General features: G+C 38.3%; 2 protein-coding genes across 3 annotated transcripts in view; one reads left to right on the top strand and one right to left on the bottom strand.

Moving 5' to 3' along the window:
• Nucleotides 1-6968: 6968 nt before the first annotated feature.
• On the bottom strand, nt 6969-18420 carry CRIPT (CXXC repeat containing interactor of PDZ3 domain). Its single transcript, XM_047069268.1, has 5 exons — nt 18353-18420; nt 13161-13226; nt 12362-12416; nt 8194-8297; nt 6969-7861 (listed from the first exon to the last, which is right to left on the bottom strand). The coding sequence occupies exons 1-5, from the start codon at nt 18366-18368 to the stop codon at nt 7797-7799; spliced, it is 306 nt and encodes a 101-aa protein (XP_046925224.1). The 5' UTR covers nt 18369-18420; the 3' UTR covers nt 6969-7796.
• A 203-nt stretch (nt 18421-18623) lies between these two features.
• The window catches only part of PIGF (phosphatidylinositol glycan anchor biosynthesis class F), a 34349-nt gene continuing 27928 nt past the window's right edge, over nt 18624-25044 (top strand). The window contains exons 1-4 of one of the 2 annotated variants that reach the window (XM_047067798.1): nt 18624-18706; nt 20443-20691; nt 21897-21988; nt 23461-23577. In XM_047067798.1, the coding sequence (XP_046923754.1) occupies nt 20464-20691; nt 21897-21988; nt 23461-23577 (437 nt within the window). In that variant the 5' untranslated portion in view covers nt 18624-18706; nt 20443-20463. Of the gene's footprint in view, nt 18707-18858; nt 18878-20442; nt 20692-21896; nt 21989-23460; nt 23578-25044 lie in introns of those variants that run through there. The other variant, XM_047067799.1, reaches the window with a different exon arrangement.

Raw genomic sequence — 25044 nt, 5'->3', positions numbered from 1 at the left:
TATAACCCTTCCCTACTGCCTCCTGGATACAGTCTGATCTCTTCAAATCAGTACCGTAGGTTTCATAATCTGGTCCCACCTTATCTATTTATTAGATTCATGTCTCCCATGACTCTTCAACGTGAATGTCAGTTTCATCCAGGTTCACCTCCCACATCCTCCATTAATCTCACTCTTCATTCCCACTTCTTTGTCTTTGTTTATTTTTGTCCCCACCACTTCTCCTATAAATTAGAATATCTCCTCCATGTATCAAAATCTAATTATATTAAAGAGAAGGGGTGGGAAGGAAATGAAGGCTGTATCTGTCCTCTTCTACCTGACAGCCCACATTCCAAAGTAATAGTTAATGTCTGGTGACCATGAGAAACATGATGAAACTATCAAAAGTGTATGAAATTGAAGCTTTTGGATAAGGATGACATAATGAAACACACATCTAAATTTTATCGTTTTGAACCTCCCCACATAAAACTACATTAAAGGTATTTTGGGGGGTGGCATAAATCCCAGGAATAAAGAGTGAAAGAAGATACCAAAGGAACTAAATTTGAGAGGGTAGAAAGTGGACAAATGGTAATGGATTTGGCAGACTTGAAAGACCACACTGTAAACTGACAGTAAGTAAAGATAAAAACAAATTTCAATATGCACTCCAGAATACTCAAGACTCAAGGATGAATGTCACCTCTGAAAGTGGAGTGAATTGGGATGTTGAACTAAGGAAGACTAGTTGAATGAAGGCTGAGGATCAGGACAGTTCTTGGATCTCCCAGCCCCCTACTCCATAACACTGGCTGATTGCCCCTCCCACGATCTGGCCAAAGTATAGTGGTTTAGGTTCCAGAGATGGGAAAACAGATGGTTTCTAAATGAAGGAACACCAGGCACAGCTGAGGGTGGGTGGAGAGTATTTAAAACAGGAGAGTAAGTGAATGCGTGTATATTGACGGCTCCCAGCTCTCTCCTTCCACTTTATCCTTCAGGCAAGGGAAACTGAAGGACAATTCTGTGGAGAATATGACCATCTCAAGAGGAAATATCTAAAGATACTGACTTTAAGAGTCCCCTCACAAACAGCCCAGAAAGGTCACCTTACATTAGTGATTCTCAACTAGAGACATATGGCAATGTCTGGAAACATTTTTGATTGTCACAAACCTTGTGGCGGGGGTGCTATGGCATCTAGTGGGTGGAGGCCAGGGATGTTGCTAAGGATCCTACAATTCACAATAAAGCCTCCCACAACAAAAAATTATCCAGTACAAAATGTCAGTGGTGTCACTGTTGATAAACTGTACCTTACATGGAATTCAGAGTCAACTTGCCCACCAACACAAGCAATGTTTCCAAAAAGTCTCCTACTCTATTAAGAGTGAGCAGAAAACAAAAAATGACCAGACAACTGAGGAAAACTTCTAACAAGGAAGACAGAAATCTAAATGAACAGATAAAAGCAACTGGAAAAAGGAAAAAGAAACTGCAGGAAGAAAACTCTAAAAAACATCTGACTTTCACTTACAACCATGATTAGTGGGGACCAGATTTACCTTCCTGGTCTAAACAACTAGAACTGGACAAGAATTAGAAAACTGTTTTCTGATGTTGGAAACAGGCAGCTCAGGACTTCCTGGATTTGACTTTTTTTTTTTTTAAGTTTTTTATTTTAATTCAAGTAGAGTTAACATACAGTGTTATATTAGTTTTAGGTGTACAATACAGTGATTTAACAATTCTGTACATTACTCAGTGTTCGTCATGATAAGCGTACTCTTTTTGGATTTGACTTGAGTATAGGGATCCAGGTTGAATTTAATGAAGAATTTCCCCACTGATTTATAATGCCACCTTTTACACATATGGATTCATCTATTCCTGGTCTCTCTGTTTGTCTTTGTGCTGGTGCCATACTGTATTAATTCTTCACAATGTTGTTGGAAACTCAAATCCATCTGTTTGATCTTTAAATTGCTAAAACTGCCAATCTTTTAGCAAAAAAGATTTAAAAAAATTAAAAACCAAGAACACTATTGCCATCTGGTGGAGAGACCTACTATTACCACATCTAAATGAGACCCTTTGTGACTCACCTCCTCATTCCCCCATACAGTTAACAAGTCTTGAAAAATCTTCCTTTATCAGGTTTTCAAATCTTTCCCTTCACTTCCATTCTTCTGGTACCACCTAGTCTACTTCCTAATTGGTTAGAGTTGTTGCTTTTGAACCATCCCCTCTCTTTAGTTGCTATTCTTTCAAGATTTTCCTTGTTCCTATTGTCACACCTCACAATTTCACATTAATTCGATGGGTTATCATGTTCTTGCTAATGAGAAAACATTTTGGAACCAATAACAGCAGTCTGCCTACAGACAAACAGAGAGAACAAAGTAGAGGCTCAATAAACTTCAGCTGAACTGAAAAAGTTATTTAGTACTATTTGCTCATTTGCCAAATTTATCTGGGAGGCAGCGTATGCACGTAAGTTTCCAACCTTTCTTTCTTCTGTAATACCAGACTCATGAATGACATTCACATGTGTAAATTTTCTGAGGGCTTGCTAAAAAATTATTTTATTTATAAAATATATGACCAATATAAAAAAAATTCAGAGCTCTGCAAATGAATGACTCTATGGATGATGTTGGAAGCCAGGGTTCTCACTGTGGAAGAATATACAAATACAGACTGAAGAAAGACAAAAAAGAACCCTGTAGGGCTGAACTGGAATTGGAGGTATCAGTAAAACTTGTGGTTTCTAATATTTGTATTTCTTAGCTTTTTCTGTTGAAGGGGCCGAGGCGCAATGGCAACCCAGCAGGTATCTTAGTATTCAAACACCATTCTCCACTAAAAGAAACTAGGGATCTTTGGAGAAGTGGCTGATTCCAGGGCTGGGTAGGAAAAATATAAAGTAAACTTGAAACATCTTGTGCTAGAAAGTAAGGAATTCTTCAAAAAATGATGAGAACATGTCTAAAAGACCCAGGAACCACCTTGAAAGGTCTCCCACTGGCCAAATTTGAGACCTCTTGACATCAAAACAAGTGAGAGCAACAGACCTGAATAAAATAGCAATCCATGAATTCCTCCTAAGCTGGAAAAAGAGAAAGCTTTTCCTTACAGCAGAATACCAACTAATGAATGTAAAAAGAATGATAGAATTGGAAAGCCATTTGGCAACTCTCAGGGTAACAATTAATTCAGCCAAAAAACAACACGGGATGCTAAAATTAGTGTAAGTTTGCTGAGAAACAGAATATTTACATTCTCAAAGTATCTCCCAACAAAAATGCTTAACGTAATAGAAAAAATAGGAACTTTACAGTGAAGAAATCTAACAGAGACCACCTAAAACAAGTCATTCAAATTAACTCCTTGTAAGGGACAAATGACACCATAAAATATACTGAAAAGGATGTAGCATCACTTCTATGATATTCTTGCCAACAATGCAGAAGCTCAATCTACTTGTGAAAAAACATCAGAAATACTCAGATTCAGGGAGGTTTTATAAAATAACTGACTTACTTGTTTTATGACCTTGAGCTTTTTGAAAGACAAATTCAAGAATTGTTCTAGATTAAAGGAGACTAGAAACATGGCAACTAAATATAAAATGTTATCCTGATTTGGACCCTGAACTAGTTTTTTGTTTTAACAAAGGCCATTACTGGAACAACTAGTGAAATACGGAAAAATATTAGATAACAGTATTAATGTTAATTTTCTGGTTTTGATCATTATGATATGGTTATGTAAGAAAATATCCTCATTCTTAGAAAATACACACTTAAGTATTTGTGGTAAAAAGGCATCATATCTGTAACTAACACTCCAATGGTCAGAAAAAAAGCATTTATTCTATACAAATATCTATACTGATAAAGGGAAATCTTTTCTTTAGTGTAGAATGATGAGTTAATACAGAAAGAATGATGTAGTTAGATAAATCAGTTTTGGGGGCGCCTGGGTGGCACAGTCAGTTGAGTATCCAACTCTTGGTTCTGGCTCAGGTCATGACCCCACATCAGGCTCCACACTCAGTATAAAATTCTCTCTCTTCCCCTCTGCCACTCTCCCCCATTCACTCTCTTAAAAAAAATAGAAAAATCACAGTTTTATACACATCACAGTAAAAAATGTTTTCAGATAAGAATCATCAAAGGATGCTAAATCTACAATAGGCAGGTTTGATGAGAAATAGAATATTTCTCAAAAATTTCTCAAAATAATCTCAAAAGTTTCTTGGGGTACCTGCATGGCTCAGTCGGTTAAACATCTGACTTTCGATTTCAGCTCAGGTCATGATCTCACGGTTCATGAGATTGAACCCCAGTAAGGCAGAGAGTGCTTGGGATTCTCTCTCTCCCTTTCTCTCTGCCCCTCCCCCTGTTCAAAATAAATAAATAAACTTAAAAAAAAATTTCTCCTCACAAATTATCAACTAAGTGCAAAAGGAAAAATAGTAACTATACAGTGGAGAAAATGGGTGACATCTTACCCAAGTGATCAAAATGGACACCAATATGGGCAAAGGGATATTTTGTGAGTCTGGATGTGACACTGGGAGGACACATCACTCATAGTATTTCAGCTCACACTGCATAACCCACATTTAACACAAGGAAACATCAAAAAAAATCCAAACTGAAGGATAATCTATACTTTAACTGTCCTGTATTCTTCAATGTATTGACACTCGTAGTATCAAAGACAAAAGCCACCGAACTGTTCCAGATGACAGAATCATGATAATCTAACATATGATCCTGAACTAGATTCTGAAGCTGCAAAAAAAATATCAGTGGAGCAACTGAAAGTGAGATAGGGGCTGTAGATTAAATGAAAGCATCCTATCAGTGTTAAATTCCTGAATTTGATAACTGTACTTATTAGTATGTTTGTTCTTACGAAGTGCATATGTAACATTAAAGGTGAAAAGGTATGTCTGCAATGTATTCTCGAATTGGCCAAGAAAAAAAATATAACGAGATAGAAAATGGTAAACCAAACACGAGAAACATTAAAAATGAAGTCAAATGGAGAAGAACATATGCTTCTTCTTCTTAAAATTCTCAGAACATATACCTATATGTGCATGTAAATATATATACTTCTAGGATATATAACTATAAGTCTCCTGTTCCCCCATGTAAGGGAAGTAGAAACTAAAATGTGTTAGGTAGTTGCCATTAGGGTAAAAGGGTTAAGTCTCTCTTTTCTCAACCTTCTGTTCCACTCCACAGAGAAAACAGTACTAATTGCTCTCAGATGTTTTTGGTATGTGCACACAAGCTTATGGACATGTGTAATTCTTCACATCACTTTTTCATTTCACATTCATATTCTATGAATGAATGTAAATAAAGGTATTCTATTGGTATTTAAGCTATTTCTACTATGCATATTTTAAATACAATCTGAGATTTAAGAAATACATTATTTCATCATTTTTACATTTACTTTGATAAAACCTGTTTGGCCTTAATTCTGTCATCTTATAGTTTGTTTTTATGCCTTATTTTTTTTTAATGTTTATTTATTTTTGACAGAGAGAGAGAGACAGACCGGGAGCGGGGGAGGGGCAGAGAGAGAGGGAGACACAGAATCCGAAGCAGACTCCAGGCTCCAAGCTGTCAGCATAGAGCCTGACGCAGGGCTGAAACTCACAGACCGTGAGATGGGGACCTGAGCCAAAATCAGATGTTCAACCGACTAAGCCACCCAGGCGCCTCTTTTTATGCCTTATTTAAAAAAAATATTTTAAAATATTTTTATTTATTTTAAATTATTTTTTAAATGTTTTATTTTTGAGAAAGAGAATGCAAGTGGGGCAGGGGCAGAGAGAGAGGAAGACAGAGGATCTGAAGAAGGCTCTGTGCTGACAGCAGGAAGCCTTATATGGGGCTCGAACTCACAGACTATGAGATCATGACCTGAGCCTTAGTCAGACACTCAATGGACTGAGCCACCCAGTCTCCTCTAAAAAATAGTTTATGCTCATGTTTTGTTTTGGGATTTTCCTTCTCACTTAAAACTTTTATTCAATTAAAAATATATATATATATTTACTTTGATGGTAGGGAGGGACAGAGAGAGGAGAGAGAGAATCCCAAGCAGGCTTCATGCTCTCAGCACAGAGGCTGATGTGGGGCTCAATCTTATGAATCCTGAGATCATGACCTGAGCTGAAACCAAGTTAGGACACTTAACCAACTGAGCCATCCAGGTGCCCCAACATTTATTCAACTTACGGCAGTCATATTATTATTTCAACAATATGAAGACTTATAATACTTATAATCTATTCTGAGGTGTAACATTAACAAAAATCTTCATAGAAGAACCTGAGTCTGGCCAGTAGGTCATTTAGGGAAGGAAGTTATGCAAGACACGAATGTGAAATGTGAGTTGTGGAAGTCAAGATCCCAGCTGATACCTGAGAAATGTACTTTCCCTAAGTCGACCAACCCAACTTTTAACGGATCTGGGCTGCTCTTTAACTTGATCCTATTATGGGCCCCTTGTGTTGATTTAATGCAAAATCCCTAACTGATTAAAATGTGAGAAGATACTTCTTGCTCTCAGAGCTTTTTTATTATATTTTGTATCACCTTTGTGATCTTTCGGGATAACAACGTATCCTAGAAAAACACTGTGTTAAAAACCTTACAGATAAATTAAATGGTTAAAATTTTAAATATTTTCCGTAATAATTTTAAAGCAAATAGAAATGTAGTATCTACATCATGTGTATCATGTTCTCTCTCCTACATATTTTATAGTGATATGTATGTTCACATACTGCACTTGGCGATAGGGAGTATGATTTTGGTTTCCCACAGAAGGCTGCAGGCTTCAAAAGCAGAAGTCCAAAACCTTTGAAGGCAGCATAAGAAAAATCTTTGTCTGAATCTCAATGTAGTCTTTTAGCAGTCTATGTTATATATAAAAAAAGAGTCAAAATGTTGGTTTTGTTCTATTTATTTTTGGGGGTGGGGAGAGAAGGAAAAAAATTGGTTTTTGCTTCAAGGAGCCTTCCTAAAGAGTAGTAACTCATTTGTTACACACTACCATGGACAAACACTGTTGTTTTGGCTTTCGTGACTGTTCCAATTCAAGGTAATGTGCATAACCCGTATTTTTCTGAAATCCAGTGTGTTCATTTGGACATACATGGGCTGACCCTTGTATTCTCATAGGAAAGGGACTGGCACTTTGGCATCAAGAACAAATAAAAAGTATCATCACTACAACTTATGACTGGGGTCTGGGCTAATTACTAAGGAACGATTCAGCAATAATGGTCTCAGATGTTTCAATGCCCTGTGAACTTACAATTAATAAAGAGACTGCTCATTCTAAGAACCATGCAACAAGAAGGGAGTGAGGGAAGAGTTACAAGTCTGATGCAAAATTCAGAGCAAAATATCAATCAGTAATCTCCTTCTCACTTCTGTAATATCTATAAATAAAGTAGAGGGTGAAGAAAAGAATTATATGAATAATGATAAATAAAAAGCATATAGAGAACTGGGAAAATATTTTTCATTAAATTTTCCACTTATGCTAATTCAGCAAGACGCTTGTGAGAAAAAGAACTAAGGCAGAAAACTAGTTACACTGTTGTTTAGAAATTCTTGAAAGCAAAATAAAAAATACTGATCAGGTAATCAACGGTTTAATATTAACTGTCTTAAAATGTGTTATTTTTAACTTGAACATCTATGTTATGCCTTGGAAATTCACAGCAAAAAGTAAAATCACATAGAAAGCCAGAAACGTCATTGACACATCTACACAGACGTTTGCTTGTAGTTTTTGGTATCCAAAACCTTTTTTCCACACATTGCACAGATGCCTAAAATAAACAAACAAACAAAACATGTAAGCAATCAAATCATAATACCAACTCATAATACCAATCAAATACCTACTATTAACACTTTGGTTTATTTAAGTCACTCCTGAGGCTTAAAACATAATTTAACAGCATCAGAGAAGAGAAAAAAGCAAGTACGGACTTGCAGCTATGAACCAGGTTCTAAGTGTCATCTTGCCTTAGAAAAAAGAGCACTTGACTAACAGGATCGATCTCTGAAACTATGAAAGGCTACTCCTTTTCTATGCTATCTAAGTCAGTGCCAAATGTAGGCTGGATATGAACAGAAAACAGTATTGAAAGAAACTTACCCTTTTTGTAGGCACAGCCCTGGCAGTAATGGGAACCCGGCTGATGTACCGAACTTTTACAAATTCTGCAAGTAGAGAACTTATTCTTTCCATATGGATCGAATCTAGAGTTGTTTTTTTTTTTAAAGAAAGAAAAATGTAAAATAGAAAAGAAACAGTTAAATGACTTCCTTTAGGCAACAAATGGGATTAATCCATGCTTTGTTCCCTCTGTCAAACTTTACAGTTGATAGCCACAGCACGCTTGCAGCCAGCTACCCGCTCTCACTGCTCCTGCACAACCCTACCCCTTCCATGTGAGTTGTATGCTTATAAACCACTTATCAGTTGTACTTAATCCCAAGCCTGTTTCTACGAGTTGTATTTGCCAATCTATTTGTATGATATAGTTAAATATTATGGAAACTGATGAAATGTGGGTGCAAAAAGTGACCAATTCTATGAAAGATTATGAGAATGCTTTAGGATGGCTAGATAAATGTGAATCACTGAACTGCCATTGAATTAGGTGAGACAACTTCAAAATACAGGCAAAATCATAAGTGGAAGGACTTGGCACTTTACAAGTTGTCAGTTCTTGCTCTACTTTAAGATACCGGAAATGCGCATTCTGGTTATGATTTATGTGAGGAAAATGATGAAGAACTCTTATCAGTAGACTCATACTCAAAAGGCCTGTCTCAGTGCCAAATGACTGATGAATGCATGTACACGTCATGTGCCATGACTTACAATAAGGTATGTGTATCTTTTAATGATTGCCTATTTTAGCTGACATTTTCAACTAATTGATCCAATCCCTTTGCATAGAAGAGTTTCTGCTATATAAAAATGCCATTTTACAGCAGCTGGAGTAGAAAATAATTCCCCCTAAACTGGCTGTAACTTTTGTAACAATACTCATGTACTGAATACCAACACTGTCCTAGACCTGGTTTCTTCTCTTGGGGCACAACAGCTTATTTTCAAAGGTTAATTTTTCCAAACCCAAAAGAATGTCACCTTACTCTGCACAAAGGAAGATAGCATAGACACTATTCCTCTTTTTAATAAGGCTCGATTTGTTTGCATCCGTATGTCTAGAGATTACTTTTGTTTAAAACCGTATTTAATCCTAAAATGCACATTTTAATAAGTCTGACATCTTACAATTCATGGTAGAGCTTTTTCTTTATTAAAGTAATGATACCTCTTCTAAATGTTGGTATCTTAGATTCAATGCAATATAATGGTACACTTTCCAAAGTGAGATATTTAGAGTATCCAAAAATAATAGCTATTTATTAATGATATTGGAGTAAGGCTGGGAGCAAAAAGTAACTGGAGGTATCTAAAACTGTATAGTCTGGGGCGCCTGGGTGGCTCAGTCGGTTAAGCGGCTGACTTCAGTTCAGGTCACGATCTCGCGGTCTGTGAGTTCGAGCCCCGCGTCGGGCTCTGGGCTGATGGCTCAGAGCCTGGAGCCTGCTTCCGATTCTGTGTCTCCCTCTCTCTCTGCCCCTCCCCCGTTCATGCTCTGTCTCTCTCTGTCTCAAAAATAAATAAAACGTTAAAAAAAAAATTAAAAATAAATAAATAAAACTGTATAGTCTGTAAAAATTACAACTTAGTTAATAATAACTGAACTGTCTTAGAAGACATCAATAAGTCAGAGCAATACTTAGTGAGATGCTCTACTGAAGATTAAATCTATTATGCTGTTTTATATCCATTACTTAATAAGCACCATTATGTGCCAGGCACTGCAGGTAGTAAAAGCTTCATTATTATTATTATCATTATCGTTATTATTATTTCTAATCCTTGGGACAATGTCATGAAATAGGTATTAATTCTTTCAGCAAATATACACGAGTGCCTACTATGTGCCCGTTACTGTTTTACATACCAAAAATGAGCTTGACAGACAAAGCCTCTACCCTCTCAAGCTGACATTGTAGTGAGGAGACAGACAATAAGTAAAGGAACAAACATGGTTTTCAGACAGTGATACACACTGTAGAGAAAATTCAAACAGGACACTGTGGCAGACATGAGGAGAAGGAGGGGAAGACATTAATTCAGATGCTGGTTAGGGATCCACCCTTAGGAGGTGACATTTCAGCTAGATCCTGGCAACAACAAGGTGCCAGCTATGTGAACTCTGCAGGATGAGCTCTAGGAGGAGGGAGCAACAAACATAAACCTCTGCCAATGGGAGTGGGCTTGGCCTGTCTGATGCAGGAGTAGTCCAACTGGAAGTCAGAGAGGTGGGAGGGGCCAGATCATGGAGAACCCTGTAAGAAAGTGGAAGGGGGCCTAGATTATATTCTACCTGAAAAGAAAAGCAATGCACGTTCTGAGAAAAGCACTTATGTGCCTTTTAAAGGACTGCTCTGGTTACTATGAGACTGAATTATAGAGAACTAGAGAGGAAGCAGAAAGATACAAAGTTACTACAGCATCTACGAAATAACAGTGGTTTGGAACAGGGTAACAGCAGTGAAGCAAGTGTATTCAGGTTATATTTTGCTGGTAGAGCTAAAGAATTTACTGATGAAAGGAAAGTGAGGAAAATGTGCAGAATTTTCGCTTTTTGGTTTGCACAACTGGACCGGACAGTGGTGCAGTAAGACTCTGATTAGAAGACAAGGACCAAGAGGTTGCCTGTTAGACATCAAAATGGTAAGACAAGTAGGCAGTTGGATATATGTTTGGAGCTCAAAGAAGTCAGGACAGGAGATGTAAATCTGAGTTATTAACATACAGTATGAATTTCAAGTCATTGGACTAAAGTCACTTGAGGAAAGATTATATATTTGTAAATAGAAAAAAAAAAGAGAAAGGTCTAGGATTGAGTCCAGAGGCACTTGACTGAGAAGGAACGGTGAGTTGGGAGGAGAAAAGAGGGTGGTACCCCAGAGCCAAGAGAATACAAGGTTGCAGGGGTGCCTGGCTGGCTCAGTCAGTGGAGCATGCGAGTCCTGATCCTGGGGCTATGAGTTCAGACCCACACTGGACGTAGAGCTTATGAAAAGAAAAGAAAAGAGAAGAGAAGAAAAAAAGAGAGAGAATAGCAGGTTGCAAAAATGAGAGTTGTTAAAAGGTTAATCAAGATAAGAATAGAGGAGTGGAGGGCACCTGGGTGGCTCAGTCGGTTGGGCGACCGACTTCGGCTCAGGTCATGATCTCGCCGTCTGTCAGTTCGAGCCCCGCATCGCGCTCTGTGCTGATAGCTCAGAGCCTGGACCCTGTTTCAGATTCTGTGTCTCCCTCTCTCTGACCCTCCCCCATTCATTCTCTGTCTCAAAAATAAATAAACGTTAAAAAAAAATTAAAAAAAAAAAAAAAAAAAGAATAGAGAAGTGGCCATTAGGTGTGTGATCCTGCTGCCATTAGGTGAGAGCAGCTGCAGGGATTGATGGGGCTGAAGACCCGACTGGAGTGGCAGAAGCTGAGAATGGAACTTATAGACATTGAGAAAGCCTAAGGCTTTTGAAAACTTTTGCTGTGAAGGGAAGCAAGGAAATGGGATGGCAGCTGGAAGAGTTCATGGAATTTTTAAGACTGGGAATAATAAATAAAGCATGGTGTCAAAAAGTGGTTTTTAGGGTAGGAGACATTTTTATCTCCACTCTTAGATGAAAAAATAAAGTTCAGAGAAGTCAAGAAACTGGCTTAACTTCCTTAAGGTCTCAGAGCAAGAGAGTGACAGAGTCTAAATACAAATTTAGGTCTGACTCCAGAGTTTCTGATCTGTCCACATCTCTCTATTGCCTCCAATTTGTACAATAATGAAGATCTAGATGAAATAATGTACAGTAAACAAAACCAGGCAGTATTATTGCATACCACACTGAAGCACTTGAATGAAACTGCAAAGTAGTTTTAGGGGGGGTAAGGCCAGAAACCATCGTTTTGAAAAGAAAAGAAAAGAGCAGAAAAGAAAAAGAATGAGATGAAATAAAAGTCATGTTTTCTGGTAAAAAAGAGCAGTAATATCTTCACAAATTGATAGAGTGGGGAGGATCAGGGTGAAACTGGCAGGTTATAACAAATAGCTTGGCTTTGCATGCTGGTACCTGACTCTGTTTAAATCATGACAGAATGATACACACCAAGTTCAGTATGCTTAAGACAAAAAGAATGGAAAGTTATGTCTCCACGATGTAGCTGCTCCTTTACCTACCTTGCTTTTTTTGAAGTTAAAGCTTTATTTTCATTCAGCTTTCTTCCACCACTTTCTATATCAAAATATACACATATTTTAGTGGGTTATTTCTGCACATTTTACCATAACATGTACATTTACCACTTAACAATTTGTTAAAGAGTTCATTCTTAGACCTCCTACCAATAGACTAGCCAATGTCAACATTTTCAAAATCTTCATTTAATAGCCATGTTTTTAAGACACCACTTAAAAAGGAAACATTTATGATGAAACAATAAAATTCTGGATCATCATTTTACTTCTCAGACTCAAAACAGGACTTTAGGAACAGGTCTGCATTTAATTTATCTATTGTAAAATCTAGAAGCCATTACTTTGGTGCCACTGACCCTGAATACAGTATAAGTGTTTCTTTTCTTTCCCTTTGAAAACATCTTAACTGTATATAATGATATGAAAGTGAAAACAGTGTAAATGATTTAAGAATATAAAAGTCAGGTGAAGAAAGGGGGAATTAAATATATACTCTAATAAAGCTGAATCAAATCAATTACTATGATATACTCATTGGTTGAAAATCATTTAATGATTTTGCTATCTCTTACCTCATAGATTAGGAACCTCTAACATGTAACCAAGAAAACTAAATAGAAGAAGATATTAAATTGTTGGGGGGGGATCTAGAGTTCTTTAATATTTAACAGATGAAATACTTTGTGCACAAAACATTTCCTTTTACAAATAGTGTAAAGGCTAAAACATCAGTCACGGGAAATATTTGATTCAACTTCTATTTTCTAAAAAGGAAAAATACCTGTGGTATTCCTTGCACCGTCTTTCCATGTGTCTGGAGTGATAACAGTACCAAGTTTCTTTTCACCTGTTATAACAAGATAGTACAATAAGGGGAATTAGGATTTACTGTCTAATAAATACACTACTTTGTGCCTAAAGTTCACAATGGTATCAACTATCTTATTACAGTCGGAGACTTTTCATGCTGGGGTAGGGGCTATGAACTGAGACTGAAGTTACTAGCTGTGGATAATGGATAACTGACTCTCAGTAAAATCTGTACAGCACAATGGCTTATGATAGGCTTTCCCTGTGCCTGTATACTTTCAACAAATCTGATAGATCTATTTATTCCATAAACATACTAAGCACTTAAGATACATAAACCACTATGCAAAGTTTAGAGAAAAATAAAATGGTAACTTAGATAAAGCTCTACTTTCAAGGAACCTACAACATGCTATTTTCTTCAATAGTAATCCTGAACCTGGGCTCCAGCGGTAGACCTCAGAAGACAAATGAACAAGGTGAAGTTGTACACCAGACTACTGTATATCCATTTTTCTTCTTGTAAGAGTCCATAGCTTTTCCAGGTTCTTAAAGGGGGTAGATACCCCTGAAAAAGAACCATTCAAACCAAAATGTAAGCTAGAAAACAAAAAGCATAGTAATTGACAACTTAAGCACCAGAAGAAATACCATGAAGGAAGAAATAACCTTGGCTAGGGAAGTCCAGGGGTTTCAGGAGAAGGCAGTAGAGAGAGTGTCTGCATGTTACAATGGGTTTGGGAAGAAAAAGAAGAGAGGATGAAGGCAAACTAGAAAAAGGACGTATCCCGAGGAAAGGCATGGGAAGCTCATGGGCATGCAAAGTACTTTGATTTGGATAAAGAGTAATGAAGGTAAGTGAAAATGTAATTGGAAAGATAAGCTGGGACCTCATTGTGGAGGGTCATCCTGAATGCCAGGCTCCAAACACAGAAAGCCAGAATTATTCTCTGCTCACTGAGAATGTATTAAAGGTTTTAAATTCGGGAAATGATACAGTACCCTTATATCAGGTTCAGTTCAAATATCTGTTGTGATTACTCTAAGCCATGTCCTGGCATACTGATGAAGGATAGTAAGACAAAATACTTACCTTTGGTCCTACTATCTAGCATTTGGTAGGAATATAATACTTGTTGCATGAATGAAAAGAAAAGGTGACAAAATGCAAGAATGGAAGGTAGAGTTAGGATTTAATTGAGCATTTTTATATGGAAGGGGAGCTGATTAAAAGATTCCAAAAGATAGAGAGACAAATAAAGGACCTGAAAAACATAGGGAGGGATGGCAACAAGAACACAAATAGGATTTTCCTCGAAAAAATAAAGGGAAAGAAGTAAATGGGTATGGATGCAGAACTGATTATAGGCATAGTAAAAGTAAGATGAAATGTTGGGAATGTTCCCATTTAATTACCTCGCTTTTCTTATACCTATAAGGAGCTATTTGTCAACACAGGATGGGGTAGATGAAGGTGGGGGAAGTTTAAGGCACTGAAGAGTTTGGAATAGTCACTAGAGACAAAGGGCGAAGGCTGACTAAAGAGAAGTAAAAAAAGATTGATGCATAGTATTAAAGATCTTGGAGATCAGGAAATATACTCTTTTAGTGGTACCAACTGGTTCATTTGTGCAGTTTTTCCTACTGGTCTTCACACGCATGCAGGACATTTTTGAGAAGAGCCAAAGGCTGGAAGAGCACGGTTTGAGGGGAAAGGGGCTGGTAGGGGATAATATTAGTCTAACTCAGAGTGATGGAGACCTCAGCTAGGGTATTTGAAAGGCTAGGGAAAGTCGGAGCTGTTGAATGAGAGTAAAATAAGCAGGGCAGGGGCGCCTGGGTGGCGCAGTCGGTTAAGCGTCCGACTTCAGCCAGGTCACGATCTCGCGGTCAGTGAGTTCGAGCCCCGCGTCAGGCTCTGGGCTGATGGCTCAGAGCCTGGAGCCTGCTTCCGATTCTGTGTCTCCCTCTCTCTCTGCCCCTCCCCCGTTCATGCTCTGTCTCTCTCTGTCCCAAAATAAATAAACGTTGAAAAAAAAAATTAAAAAAAAAAAAATAAGCAGGGCATACACGTGTTTGGATGCAAGTTCACAAAGGGGTAGGAGAATGAATGAGAGATGATCGAGGCTTTGTCAATAGGTGACTGGGAGGATTGTGATGCCATTAAATGATGGGAGAGAAGGTACCGGTTTGTGAAGCAGGACGACACATTCAGTCTTGGAAGTACTAAACCATTAGGTAACAATCAGATGGAGGGTCCCAGTATTGTTTAGAGAAAATTTTTCTATTGGTGCTTAGTTTAGAGAGAAGTCAGCTGGAGATGTGGATTAGACATTCATTGGCATGGATCTGCTACTTGAAGCCAGATATTTCTAAAACAAAGAGTCAACTGTTCTTTAAAACTGCAAAAAGAGTCAAAAGGTCAGATATAGATCACTGGGAAACATCTACTTTAAGGGGATAAGGAAAATAAGAAAACTTGGAGATTATAAAAGTAAAGAAGCACTGGGAGAAGTAAATTCAAAGAGAATCTACACCAAGTTTCAAAGTCAGAGGCATAGACAAGCACTGAGAGAAAGGTCTTTCAATTTGGTGTTTAGGAGACCTCCAGTGAACTTCTGAAAGTTCTTCCAGTAGTGGGGCATAGCGAAAGTCTGGAAAGCACTAAGAAGTAACAAAATATGAAGGCAACAAAAATAACCAAGCCTTTCAAAAAATTTACCGTGAAGTTAAAGAGAGAGCTAGGTAGTTGCTTGAGAGTCTACCTTTATGTATAGGAGAGATATGAGCTTACTTATAGGGTGAGTGGAATGAGTTGATAGATGGGGGATAAGAAATATGTAATAAAAAGAGTATACTTAAAATTTTTTTTAAATGTTTATTTATTTTTGAGAGACAGAGAGAGACAGAGCATGAGCCAGGGAAGGGAAGGGAGAGAGGGAGACACAGAATCCAAAGCAGGCTCCAGGCTCTGAGCTGTCAGCACAGAGCCGGATGTGAGGCTCGACTCCACAAGCCAATGTTGGATGCTTAACCGACTGAGCCACCCAAGGGCCCCAAAAAGAGTATAATTTTATTTGAGGAGTAAGATGATATAGAAGGTAGAAAGGCAGTAGAACAAAGAAATAATAGAGTTGGACTCTCAGACATGCAGGGAAGTAGAAAAGCAAATGGCCTTTTATAACACATAGCATGTCCCAGAACCAACTATGTGTATTTATTTTAATACCACATCAGGTCCTGAGTCCTCAAAATTTTTATGTACCTTAGGAAATTAACTCTCACAATTTGCTCAGTATCCTTAGTTTCCCTGGGAAAAAGCACTTATGGTGTAAAGCATATCACACAAATTAAACCAGGCAGAATACCCGTCCTCTAAAGCTAAAATGTACAGAATTAACACAAGTTACATAGAAAGACAAATTTATATGTTTAGAACTACACTACATGAAAGAAAAGGTATCACGGAAGGTGCATAATCTAAATGTGTAAGCCATATTTACTCAAACAAGCAAAACCAAAAAACTGCTTAAGTACAGGATAGAATAGAATTAAAGGACATCGATGTCAAAAAGCTTAATGTACTTTTCAGAGTGATGAAAATATTCTAAAATTGATAGTGGTGATGGTTGCATAGCCCTCTGGACATACTAAAAATAACAAAATGATACATTTTAAATGGGTGAATTGTACCTATGTCAATTACATTGCAATAATTTTTTATTTTTTTTTAATTAAAAAAATTTTTTTAAGTTTATTTATTTTGAGAAAGAGAGAACAAGCAGAGTAGGGGCAGAGAGAGAATCCCAAGCAGGCTCTTCACTGTTAGCGCAGAGCCCAATGTGGGGCTCAAACTCACAAACAGTGAGATCATGACCCAAGCTGAAATCAAGAGCCAGACACTTAACTGACTGAGCCACCCAGGCACCCATCAACAATTCTTTAAAGCTTAAGGTGAGATGATGATATAAAGCATAGAAAAATGGATACATTATTTCCACTTTACCCCTCATAAAATGAAGGAGAGTTGAATTCTCAGTGCCACATACTGGGGGTTATGATAGAAATAACCAGTTTTTGAGTATACGCGAAGGCACTTTTATATCAGGCTTTACCTACATTATCTGAACCCCATAAATTATGTATTATTCTCATTTTTCAGATGAGGAAACTGGGGCCAAGATATATTAGGTAACTTGCCCATGGTTATTCTTTTACCTAATATAAGAACTGTGATTCAAAATTATGGGTGCCTGTGTTCAAAGTTTTATCTACTAGGGGGGGATATAAACAAAATTGATCATGTTAATGTTAACACAGATAAGAGGACTTGAAACCTTGCCTAGAAGAGCCAGAGAGGCTGAGGAATAAAAAGACTTAGGGATATGACAGCCGTTTTAAAACGTATAGACAGTCTAGGATATCAAAAAATCGTAAGCAACTTTCTAGAAACCTTAAGGGTTTGCATTAGAATCACCAGATGGCGACTACAGGGTGGAAAGCCTTTTCTAAAAGTTAGTGACATTTACAGACTGCTTTGAAGGTGGTGAGACTTTCTGAACCCTGCCTCAATACCACAGGTATGCATGCAAAGAGTATCTAAGCCATTGGATAGGATGCTAACTTAGGGTAGCTAGTTAAAATATAGGATGCCCTGTGAATTTTTAATTTCAAAACAACGAATGTTTTAATTTCAAAACAACAGTACTGTCATGTCATTTATGTTTTTAAATGAAAAGTACTTTCAGTAGTGAGTTAGAGCACGCAAAGACATGTCTCAAATATTGCATGGGACATACTTCTAGAAAAAAGGTATTCCTCTTTTTAAATGTCTGTTAAATCTGGCAACTCTAGGGCTTTTAAGATCCAGTCCAACCCTGAGGGTCTGTAAGGCGAAGGAGCCAGTCAAGAACTGTATGGGATAAGATCCCGGGTTGGAGGGGAAGGCAAAGGAAATACGCAAATATCTACAAAACTGAGACCACTCTGAACGCAAAACGACTATACGATCGTTGGGGAGGGACAGGAATGGTCAAAAAGGGTAAGAGGACAGAGGCTGGAACACGAGAACTGAGGCTGAAAGAAAAATAAAAGACAAGGACCCGAAGAAGCCCAGTTAGCTCCTCCTAGCCTCCTTCTCACAAAGATGCGGCCTCAACTCACATTTTTCGCACACCATCCTTCCCCGACGGTTCCCTTGGCCACAGAAACTGCAGCAGCTTGAAAATATCAACACAATAGCCAGAAAAATATTCCCCTTCCGGGTTACGAAAAGCCACTTCCGGCCCCTCCGCCCCCCGCCCCGCCTATCCCACACCTGAAAAGCCGCGGGAGGAATTAAACGCCAGCGGGAAGCGAGGCTGCTCCCATTGCCCGCCCCTCCACTTCTGCAATTGGCTGTGCAATCTTGGGTCTCCGCCCCTACAGGCCTGCGCATGCGCGAAGGTCAGGGCGGCGGGTCGTACCTGATGGTGGCAGGTAGTAACCCCCGCTTCTCTTCCGCGGGCGGGAGAGTAGGTAAGCCAAGCCGAACCCTCCCGGCACGCGAGCCTCCGGGGGGTGCAAGCAGCCCCCACCAACTGCCCATGTGGCCGTCAGCGTCTGTGCCCCGTCCCTTCGAACGCCACCCTTCCGGAGTGACCCAGGGGCTGCCCTGATGGACCGGCCCTCTTTTGGAGTCGACTTTCTGTGTGTGACCCTCCATTTCTCCTGGTCTCTCCGCCGGTGCTCTTTGATTATGCCTCTCAACTTGTTCCTCGTTCCTCATGCTCGCGCCGACTGAGGCTTGGGCAGAGTCCCCAGCGACCGAGTTTGGGGTGGGGCTGTAGAGACCAGTCCCGCGATTTCCGGGAAGGCTCCTATGCGAGCCGCCCAGAAAGGCCTTCTCTCCAGCCTCAATACTTGCGGACCCGGGCCAGGTCAGACGCCGGAGGCCAGGTCCGTGGCCTCCCGAGGGGCGCCCTATGGGCGTCCTCGCGTGCTCGCCAAGGTCCACCCCCCGGGCTTCTTTCTCAGGAGGGGCACTTAATCCATCCTCTTCCTTTTTTGTTCGTTCGTTGATTCAGTAAGCATTTGAGTTTGGGTACTTGCTCACTGTATTATATCCAAATCTGCTCATGTCATTTGGGATTCTGAGAGTGGCCCAGAAAAATGCCCGAGGAAGTGAGGTAGCTCTTAAGACCCTGTATTCCAGATCCTCTGCCCCGCCCCTCAGCCGGCAGAGGGTAGGAGCTATGCAAAACTTTCCCTTTTCACCTTCTTTGCATATCTTTATATTAAAGAGGTGAGACTGACATGGCTCTAGCGCTTGAGAGCTTGGGACCTTGGACGTGCCTCCTCAAGTGTCCTAGCCTGTTTCCTTATCAGTAGACTATTTGCCTTTGAAAATTACAGTGCGAATTAGCTCAGAGCTGTTAGTATAAGGCCTGCACTTGCCCTTTTGTTTTTCTGGAATATTCACCACAATGTAACATGTGGACTATTACCTTTAATAAAGCCCTTGCTTAACATTTGCCAATGTTATGTATAAGCTCTGTTATATATATATGACATATAATGTGTATTTTATAAAAAGAGAAAGTAGACTCTTTTTTCCTTCCATTTATGCTCTAGTTTTGATTGGAACCTAGCACCTGTAACAGACATTGTCATTTTGGTATTTCTGGAGCATTGGGCTGCCTTAGTTTAGCATAACGTTCTTTGAACTTTCTTGATTACACTGGCCACCATTTGAGTATTCAAGTGTGCACTTGGCGTCACTTGTCATTTGCCAGAAGGTGTGAACTACTGGCAGGGGTTAGACAGGGGTCCACAATGGTTAAAAAAGGAATACCTACAGTTTAGCCAGAGTGTATTCATGGGGTTTTTAGAACACATAGCTTATATTTCCAATAAGAGCAAATCATTAATCCATGCATGTTGTTTTCACCTCTGTGATTTTGGGGAAAAAAAACAAACAAAACAACAACCAAACAACCAGACCCCTTAATTGGGCCTACGACATGACCCTTTGACAGAAACCAGTTACAAATGTTTAAGATATTCGTAAATTTGTCCTTTTTAGCCTCTGAGAGCTTTTTTGAACCATATTACTCTACATGTGAATTTATACATATGCATCTTCTCATACTCTGAAACTAATACATTATTGCACATAGAAAATTGGTACATACTTACTTTTAGGCGTTGGAGCATTTAAACAATGGAAAAGGTCATTATTGCATATGCTCTTTTCTTAATTTGTTTTTCATTAGATAGCCACTCAAGAAAACACCATGAAAGATACTGATATCAAGAGACTACTGTATACTCATCTTTTATGCATATTTTCAATTATCCTAAGCATCTTCATTCCATCATTCTTCTTGGAGAACTTCTCAATATTGGAAACACACTTGACATGGTTGTGCGTCTGTTCTGTTTTTGTAACTGCCGTCAATCTAGTATTATATTTAGTAGTGAAACCAAATGCATCCTCTAAAAGAAGTTCATTATCATATAAGGTAAGGCTTATTTCTTGATAACTGATTTTTAGATAGAGATGGTGTTTCTTTTAATGAAAGAATGAAGTATTAGTCATGTTATTATGGGGTTATTTACAGTGAGTAGAGGACATGTTTCCCCCTGCCCCCCTGCCAAAATCAGTGGCCTATTATTGCTGGAATGCTGCCTACAATGTTTGATAGATCCTAGCCATGCATCAGCTGTGGAATTAGAGTGTCTTCAGTGGATACTATAGCATTGTGAACGTATATAGTCATGTTTTAAGTCACCATTGAAGATAAATATGTGATGCAGTAGTCCTATCTTTAAACTTTAGAAGACATTTTAGTTTATTTTCATTTATTTGTTTGCATTTCTGAAAGAAACTTAATGGGTTTCTCAGAAATTACAAAAAAGCCTCTGTGGTAGCTTTGTTTTAAACATGGCCTTCCTTGACCATGTTTTGGTCAAGGAAGTGCCACTTCCTTGACCAGTGTTAGAATTTTCAGATGTTAGAATCTACTTTCTGAAATGTTTACTAGAGTATAACACTTAACTATTACTTTAATAAAGTCCTCACTTAACGTTATCCAATACTATATGTAAGCTGTCCTAGGTAATTTAAAACACATTTACTGCTCTGTGATTAAAAAACTCAACATGTGTTTTATAATTAGATCTTTTTAAGCTTCAAATCAATAAGGTCCCACTCTGATTTGCGGACACGCAGGTCTTTTTTCAAATGGATCATATAATAACATGAATATGATTTAGGGATTAATTTAGTATTGGTACAGTTTTCTTAGGAATTTTGTTTTTAAATGAAAAGAATTATTATTTTCTGCAAATATTTCATGTATCACATAATTAGGACTGTGTGTTTTTTTGTGTTCTAGCATCCGGTTGTCGGTAAATATTTTATAAATACTGATTAATAACATAGCTCGATACCCTAGGAACAGAAATGCTTTTTGATTCTAGTGCTGATTGGGTGGGTGGAATATGAGGGTCGGTTTGTAACTTGTAGGCTGTTGTGTGGAGCTATATAGAGGGCCATGCACCTGAATGTGTGCCAGACATGGGATCTGACTTCCGGCTACTCAAAGGAAAGAATATTCAGCTGTTTCACCCATGGGAAGAAGTTGTGTTTGTAGATAAATTGGAAGCATTTGCTGTCCTCTAAGCATTGCTTTGAGTCTTTAAATCATTCTTATTTCTTTTTTAGGTAACCAGGTTTTTGAAATGCTGTATCTACTTTCTTATGTCATGTTTCTTCTTTCATGTAATTTTTGTTCTGTATGGAGCACCACTCATAGAGTAAGTGTGAAATTTTTACCTTCAGGCAATTATGTTTTGGTTTTAATTTTTTGTAATGTTTATTTTTGAGAGAGAGAGAGAGAGAGAGAGAGATTGAGAGACAGAGTGTGAGTGGGGGAGGGGCAGAGAGAGAGGGAGACACAGAATCCGAAGCAGGCTCCAGGCTCTGAGCTGTCAGCACAGAGCCCGAAATGGGGCTCGAACTCAGGAACCATAAGATCATGACCTGAGTCAAAGTCGGACGCTCAACCGAATGAGCCACCCAGAGGCCCCAAGGCAACTATGTTTTAAAATGCTCGCTTACTAATACTAAACAAAGATTAAATCTGTTGGTGATTAGAGAAGAACTGTCGTGTGTTTGATTACTGGATCACAGAAGGATACTGACATCATTGCCTTTCCTTAGTAGTGTTATTGTTTTAAAAAATGGTAGAATGACAAAATTCATTAAATGCTCCTGTCAACTAGCCTTCTATTACTGCATTGCATGTGGGGAGTGGGGAGGTAGATGAGAAACTATACTATACCAATAAATGTGTGGCCCTTAGGACTTGTGAGTGAATTTACTATAATGACGTGTCGAAATTAGTTACAGTTAGCATATCAGTTCTTAGGAAATGTGATTCTGAAGTGCTTGAAAAGAGTTTGTTTTCTCAAGAAAAGTCAATAAATCCCTGCATTTAATTATTTAATAAGCTAATGTTTATAGTTTAAAGGCAAAATTTAACTCAAAACTTTTTCAGAGTTGACCAGTTTTTTAAAAAAAACTCAATTCATGAATATTTCTTATATATGTTCATCATGGATTGGGAAACTTCATTTAGCAGTGATTAATGATTACAGTGAAACCAGTGATGTGATACACACGCACGCACACATAGTTATGTGTATAGTTTTATATACACACTAAATTCACAGGTAATTCCTAGAGAGGGGAGGATAAGACCTTTGTAATGAGAAATGGTAGTTTCTTTTTAATCCATTTTAGAGTAGGATGAATGTCTTGAGCAGTGGTTCTAAAACCAGCAGCATCTGCATTTTATCAAAGGCAAATTATCAGGTCTCAGAAACTCTAGGGGTGCAGCCCCCTAATTTTAGTTTATCTAGCTTTCTGTGTGGTTCCAATACAAGCTAGAGTTGAACCAGTGGTTGCAAAAGAAAGTTCCAGAGCCTATTCAGGAAGAAAGTTAATTATCTAGAAAAGGGGTTTCTCGTAGTGGAGTGTCGTATGGATTACAGGGCATTTAACACTTCTGAATTCTGTCTTTAAAGCCAGATACTTGCTAGATTGTTTTTTAGAGCTTGCATTTCAATACATTTTTTATAGTTATCATTTTGGTAGGACTTGTGTTATCTTTCAAAGTAAAGTGTAAGAAAATGTTTTTATATTAAATGTATTTAAGAAACAAAGATTATGTGTGTATATGAATCTTTAATGCTTTTAAAAAAATTAATGATTTTTTTTTTCCTAGGCTGGTGTTGGAAACATTTTTATTTGCAGTTATTTTGTCTACTTTTACTACTGTACCTTGTTTGTGTTTGTTAGGACCAAACATCAAAGCATGGCTGAGAGTTTTCAGTAGAAATGGGTAAGTTTTAACTTTACATTTTAGTGATTAGTAAACTTTACATTTTAAAAATTAGTGTTTTTCTATTCATGGCAGCTTGCTGATTGTTTTATGAGTGTTTTTCAGCACTGTATGTTCTCAGGGATGCCTTAAGGGCCCACTGCATTTGGGGATTGGGGACAGGCAAGAGGTGGTATGCATTTGAGGAGAACTACAGGTTCCTCCTTCCACTTTCGCAAGTTCAGCTCTCCTTTTCTTCTGTATGGTAGGATTCCACTTAGCCTTTTGTTTGAAAAAAGGTTTCTGCTACCAAAAGAAGGCTTTGAAAATCACTCCTCAGGGATGATTTGTCACTGTGATAAAATTGCTACAGATAAAACTGCTTCCATACATCTTATAATGTAGAATTGGGGTCTACAATCTAAAAACGCTTAGTGAAACAGCTATAATTTCTTGTTTAGCTTCTTTGTGGTAAGACACCTGAGGTTTTACAGGATTTTGTTTTCTTAGCAGCCATACACACACACACACACATACACACACGTGTGTGTATATATGTATATATATTCAACACAGCTGAGTTAAAATTTTAGCTTCTTGAAACACATTCAAATCATTCCTAACAAAAATGGTTACATTGTAACTAAAAAAACTGTGAAGTTATTTGGTGCCCATTATTTTGTCTTGTTTATCACCCAGTAGCAAAAACTTCTTGAGCTCTTACTCTGTATTCCATACTGTGCAAGCTTTGTGTGGATTCTGAAATAATAGCCATGATTCTCTCCCTGAGGAGCTGTACGTTCAAGGGACATGAATAAAATGAGCAAACAATATGAGATTAAAATTGTGTAAATCATATAGTAAGTGCTGTTGGAACTCAGAGAGGTAGGAAACCAATGAAGAATGAGCTGGAAGGGGGGAATGACCTGTAAAGGATTTCGATCAGAAGTGTGAGATTTGGTGAGATGAAGGGAAAAGGGAATGACTCCCATGTTAGGGAAATGAATGAAGCCATAGAAACTGAAATAAAAGTGGTATTTTTTGTGATTTGGAAAGGAACAGCCCAAGTAGTGCAGAGGAAGCATCTTGGGTCGCTAGGCTCCATAAATTACTGACTTTTTCCTTTTGCAATGAATATTGTTTGTTCCCCTTCAGAACCATCTTCTGGTGTTGATAAGGTCTCTGGAAAATAGGAATGTAAACATTGAAAACTTTTTCCCAGGGGAGCCTGGATGGCTCAGTCAGTTAAGCGCCCAACCCTGGATTTCAGCTCAGGTTATGGTCTCATGGTTTGTGGAATTGAGCCTGTGTTGGGCTCCACGCTGACAGCAAGGAGCCTACTTGAGATTCTCTGTCTCCCTCTCTCTCTGCCCCTCACCCTGCTCGTGCACGTGTGTGCATTTGCTCTCACTCTCTCAAAATAAACTTAAAAAAAAAAAAAAAAGAAAACTTCCCCACATCATTACTATAGTATCCCTAATGGCATTT

Source organism: Lynx rufus, unplaced genomic scaffold (genome assembly GCF_022079265.1).
Source record: "Lynx rufus isolate CCGP_SWC_20201006 ecotype Redwood Valley unplaced genomic scaffold, mLynRuf1.p SCAF_8, whole genome shotgun sequence".
In the NCBI taxonomy this organism is placed as follows: Eukaryota; Metazoa; Chordata; class Mammalia; order Carnivora; family Felidae; genus Lynx; species Lynx rufus.
Note: the sequence above shows the minus strand (reverse complement) of the source record. Positions and strands in the feature narration are given on the sequence as shown.